This window comes from Gracilinanus agilis, chromosome X (assembly GCF_016433145.1).
Source record: "Gracilinanus agilis isolate LMUSP501 chromosome X, AgileGrace, whole genome shotgun sequence".
Lineage (NCBI taxonomy): Eukaryota > Metazoa > Chordata > Mammalia > Didelphimorphia > Didelphidae > Gracilinanus > Gracilinanus agilis.
The window spans coordinates 44766686-44770332 of NC_058136.1; the positions used below are offsets into that span (position 1 = coordinate 44766686).

At 44.7% G+C, this 3647-nt stretch overlaps 1 protein-coding gene across 1 annotated transcript; it reads left to right on the plus strand.

Annotated features, from left to right (window-relative positions):
- The first annotated feature begins 2592 nt into the window (after positions 1-2592).
- LOC123253584 (phosphate carrier protein, mitochondrial-like) lies at positions 2593-3282 on the plus strand. Its single transcript, XM_044682755.1, has one exon. The coding sequence runs from the start codon at positions 2593-2595 to the stop codon at positions 3280-3282; it is 690 nt and encodes a 229-aa protein (XP_044538690.1).
- The last annotated feature ends 365 nt before the right edge of the window (positions 3283-3647 follow it).

The following is a 3647-nucleotide window of genomic DNA, read 5'->3' on the forward strand; positions in this document are numbered from 1 at the left end:
CCCTCTTTATATTCAAGTCATTCACCCATTCTGAATTTATCTTGGTGTAGGGTGTGAGATGTTGATCTAAACCTAATCTCTCCCATATTGTTTTCCAATTTTCCCAGCAGTTTTTGTCAAATAGTGGATTTTTGTCCCAAAAGTTGGGCTCTTTGGGTTTATCATGCACTGTCTTGTTGACATCACTTACCCTAATTGGGTCTTGGGCAACCCTAAGACTCCAAGGATTACATATTCTCCATCAGCCTCAAAACATGCTGTAAATGAATGGGCTGGAAGAACAACCCTAGAAAATCCCTGGAGAAAATAACATTCTGGAGCTATATATGACTGTTGCCTTCCAATGTTTGAAGGGCTATCCTGTGGATAAAAGATTGGAATTTTTCTGCTTGGTCCCTCACTCCTCTGAGATTATGATTTTTAATAGATTTGAATCTAATTTTTGTTCTTTTCCCTAATCAGTTAAAAAAAATGCCTTTAACGGATTTGAGGCAAATTTGGTCCCTGGGTCCACTTTTCTCTTTTTAGTATTATCAGGGATGTGTCTTCTTAAATCTTTGGTTTCAATGATACCTTTAGGCTGCCTGGCTTACTTTTCCCCCTGTGTCTAGGACATGTAATCTTTAAGAGGAAGAGAAATTTGTTGTCAGAGTAGTAATTATAAAGTAGTTGGGAATTATCCATGTTGTTCCTCCTTTCATTACTAGGAATAATTAATAGCTTTATAGGTGTCATTGCAGATCCATATGTACCTTTTCAGCATTTTGCTTCTATGTCTGTCCTTAACCCAGTCTGGTCCCTGTCACGTATCAAATGTGTTCTTCTTAGAAATGCAGCTCAAATGATGTGGCCTACTAGAAGCCTTCCCTTGGTCACCTTAGTTGTTAGTGCACTCCCCATTCTCAAATTACTTTGAATTTACTTTTCTGGACATGGTTTTTTTTTAAGTTTTTATTTTGAATATTTTTCCATAGTTCCATAGTTCATGTTCTTTTCCTCTCCTCCCAAGCCCTCTAACCCCCATAGTCAATGCACAATTCCACTGGGTTTTACATGTATCATTGATCAAGACCTAATTCCATGTTATTGATATTTGGACTAGAGTTATCGTTTAGTGTCTTCATCCGCAATAATATCCCCATCAGTTCTGGGTGTGTTTTGTATGTTTTTCTACTCAACACATTGTAATTAAGCTTTATGAGGGCAGGAGTTATTTCAGAAGCTTGGGCATCATTTAGATGACTTTGGGCGCGAGGTCTATAATTTACTTCTCAGAAATTATAAAATAACTTCTCAGAAAGTAGCTAAACTCTACAAAGAAAACTCAGTTTAAAGCTTTATTATTTGAGGATGGAAATTATGTTTGTCCTACATACAAATATATGGAGTTAAATCTCAGTAGGAAGGGTGGCACGTGTCTCTTCAAATACAACCTTTTTTCCCATCTCATGAAAAGTATTTCTTAAGACGTGTAGGTTAAATTCACAATTTTTCTTTAGCTTCAGCCTGAAAAGGCTCCTGTTAAATAGATGGTTTGACATCCATTATGTGGATACTAGTGGAGATTAGAGTTGATTGAAACAAGGTCCTTTCCATTAATGCAGTAGTCCCCAAACTTTTTTGGCCTCCCACCCCCTTTCCAGAGAAAATATTACTTAGCCCCCTGGAAATTCATTTTTTTAAAAATTTAATAGCAATTAATAGGAAAGACAAATGCACCTGTGGCCATCACCACCCTCCTAGATCACTGCAGCACCCACCAGGGGTAAGTGGTGCCCACTTTGGGAATCACTGCATTAATGCATTGAAACCAGCTTATTTGAGTGACAGAAATAGGACTTTGTGCAAAATGAAATAACTACAGTTTCTCACTCAAGATTTGCTTTCTATTCACATACATAAAATGAATTTCATAGGATTCAAAACTGGAAGGGTCCTCGAAGCTAACATAACCCTTTCATGTTACAAAGGGGGAAACTGAGGCTTAGGGTGCACTGATAATAAGCCTCCTAGAGGCAGAATTTAAGAAGATTCACCTAAGGTAGCCATGAGTTCACAGTGCATCTCTTAAGGAGCAAACCGTGGAGCAATAAAAGGACAATGAGGTCTGGCTTCCAATACCAGCTCTAATGTTTTCTACTTCTGTGAAAATATGGGCAAGTCTCTCGGCCTCAGTTTTCCTCCCTGAGAACTGAAGGGGATGCGGCCTCGTTAGACTTGTAATTTCTCATGGCAGGAAATCTGGAGCAAAGTCGAGACAAGTGAGTTGCCTTGCCAATTGCAGATAGGGGTGCAAAGGCGGGGCCTCATGCCAAGCCTAGCCTCGTTCTGAGCCTAGCCTCGTTCTGAGCCTAGCTTCCTTCCTGTCTCGAGACCCGGAAGTGTCCGAAGCTTTAGCTGCGGCCATTGGCGGAGGGGTACCGTTGTACATGGAGATGCGACCTAACCTTGCTGGTCGTCCAGCTGGCCGGAGCCGCTTCACTGCTATTGTCCGTCCTCGCCAAGGTCGGTATTTACCTCAGCGCCCTGAAAGCGACTCCATTAGGAGGAGACCAGCTATAGAGATAGTCTCTCAGCTAATTCAACTCCTCAATGCAGGTCCTCTGCATGTTAGGCCTTTACGAGGCCTTCAAGGGGCGATACTCGGTTTTGATGGGGGAAGAGGCAGCGTACTTGTGGAGAACCAGCCTTTATATGATGGCTTCCGCCAGCGCGCAGTTCTTCGCCGACGCTCTCTCGTTACCCGTGGAGGCGGTGAAGACCCGACTGAAGAAGGACCCCGGCTACGCCGGGTCCCTCAGAGAGGCAATGTCGCGCATGCTCGCAGAAGAAGGCCTCGCGGCCTTCTACAAGGGCGTGGCGCCGCTCTGGGCCCACCAGATGCCCTACACCATGTTGAAGTTCGTGGCCTTCGAGCGGGCGATGGAGGCGTTCTACCACAGCGCCATGCCCAAGCCGCAGAGCCGCTGCAGCGGCCCCGAGCAGCTAACCGTTACCTTTACGGCGGGCTATATAGCGGGCATCTTCTGCGCAATCATATACCTGCCAGCCGACACCATCATGGCCGTGTTGAATGAGGAGAAGGAGGCCAGGACCCTGGCAGCGTTGCAGCGCCTGGGCTTCTGGGGCCTCTGGAGGGGCTCAGCCTCCCGCATCCTCATGGTTGCCGCCGTCACGGCATTCCAGTGGTTCACCTACGATGCAGTTAAGATGTACTTCAGGATCCCACCTTCGCCAGTACCCAGCATGCCAGAATCCCTTCGAATCAAATTGAACCAGTGAGGTGGAAAAGGTGAGCAAACTCTAGGCCAGGGACTCCTTCCTCCCTGCCCCACACACCCCTTCAGTTTCTTTCTCTGTCTTTTTGTTTTTAACCTTAGAAATTTATTTTTTTTTTGAGGTTAATGGTGGCTGTCCATAGTTCAGGAAATCATGGAGTTTGATTTGATTCAATCTCTCCTAGAAAACTGCCGGGGGGGGGGGGGGGGAGGGGAGCATCCACACCTCCACTCCAAAGAAAATGGTAATGATCAACTCTGGAAAATTAGCCACATAATTTTTGTGGTCTCTATAGGGGTAGCTCATAGAGGCCGGTTTCCCACATCTACTTAATTCCCAAACTAGTCACATGTAAGGTAGTAATAAGA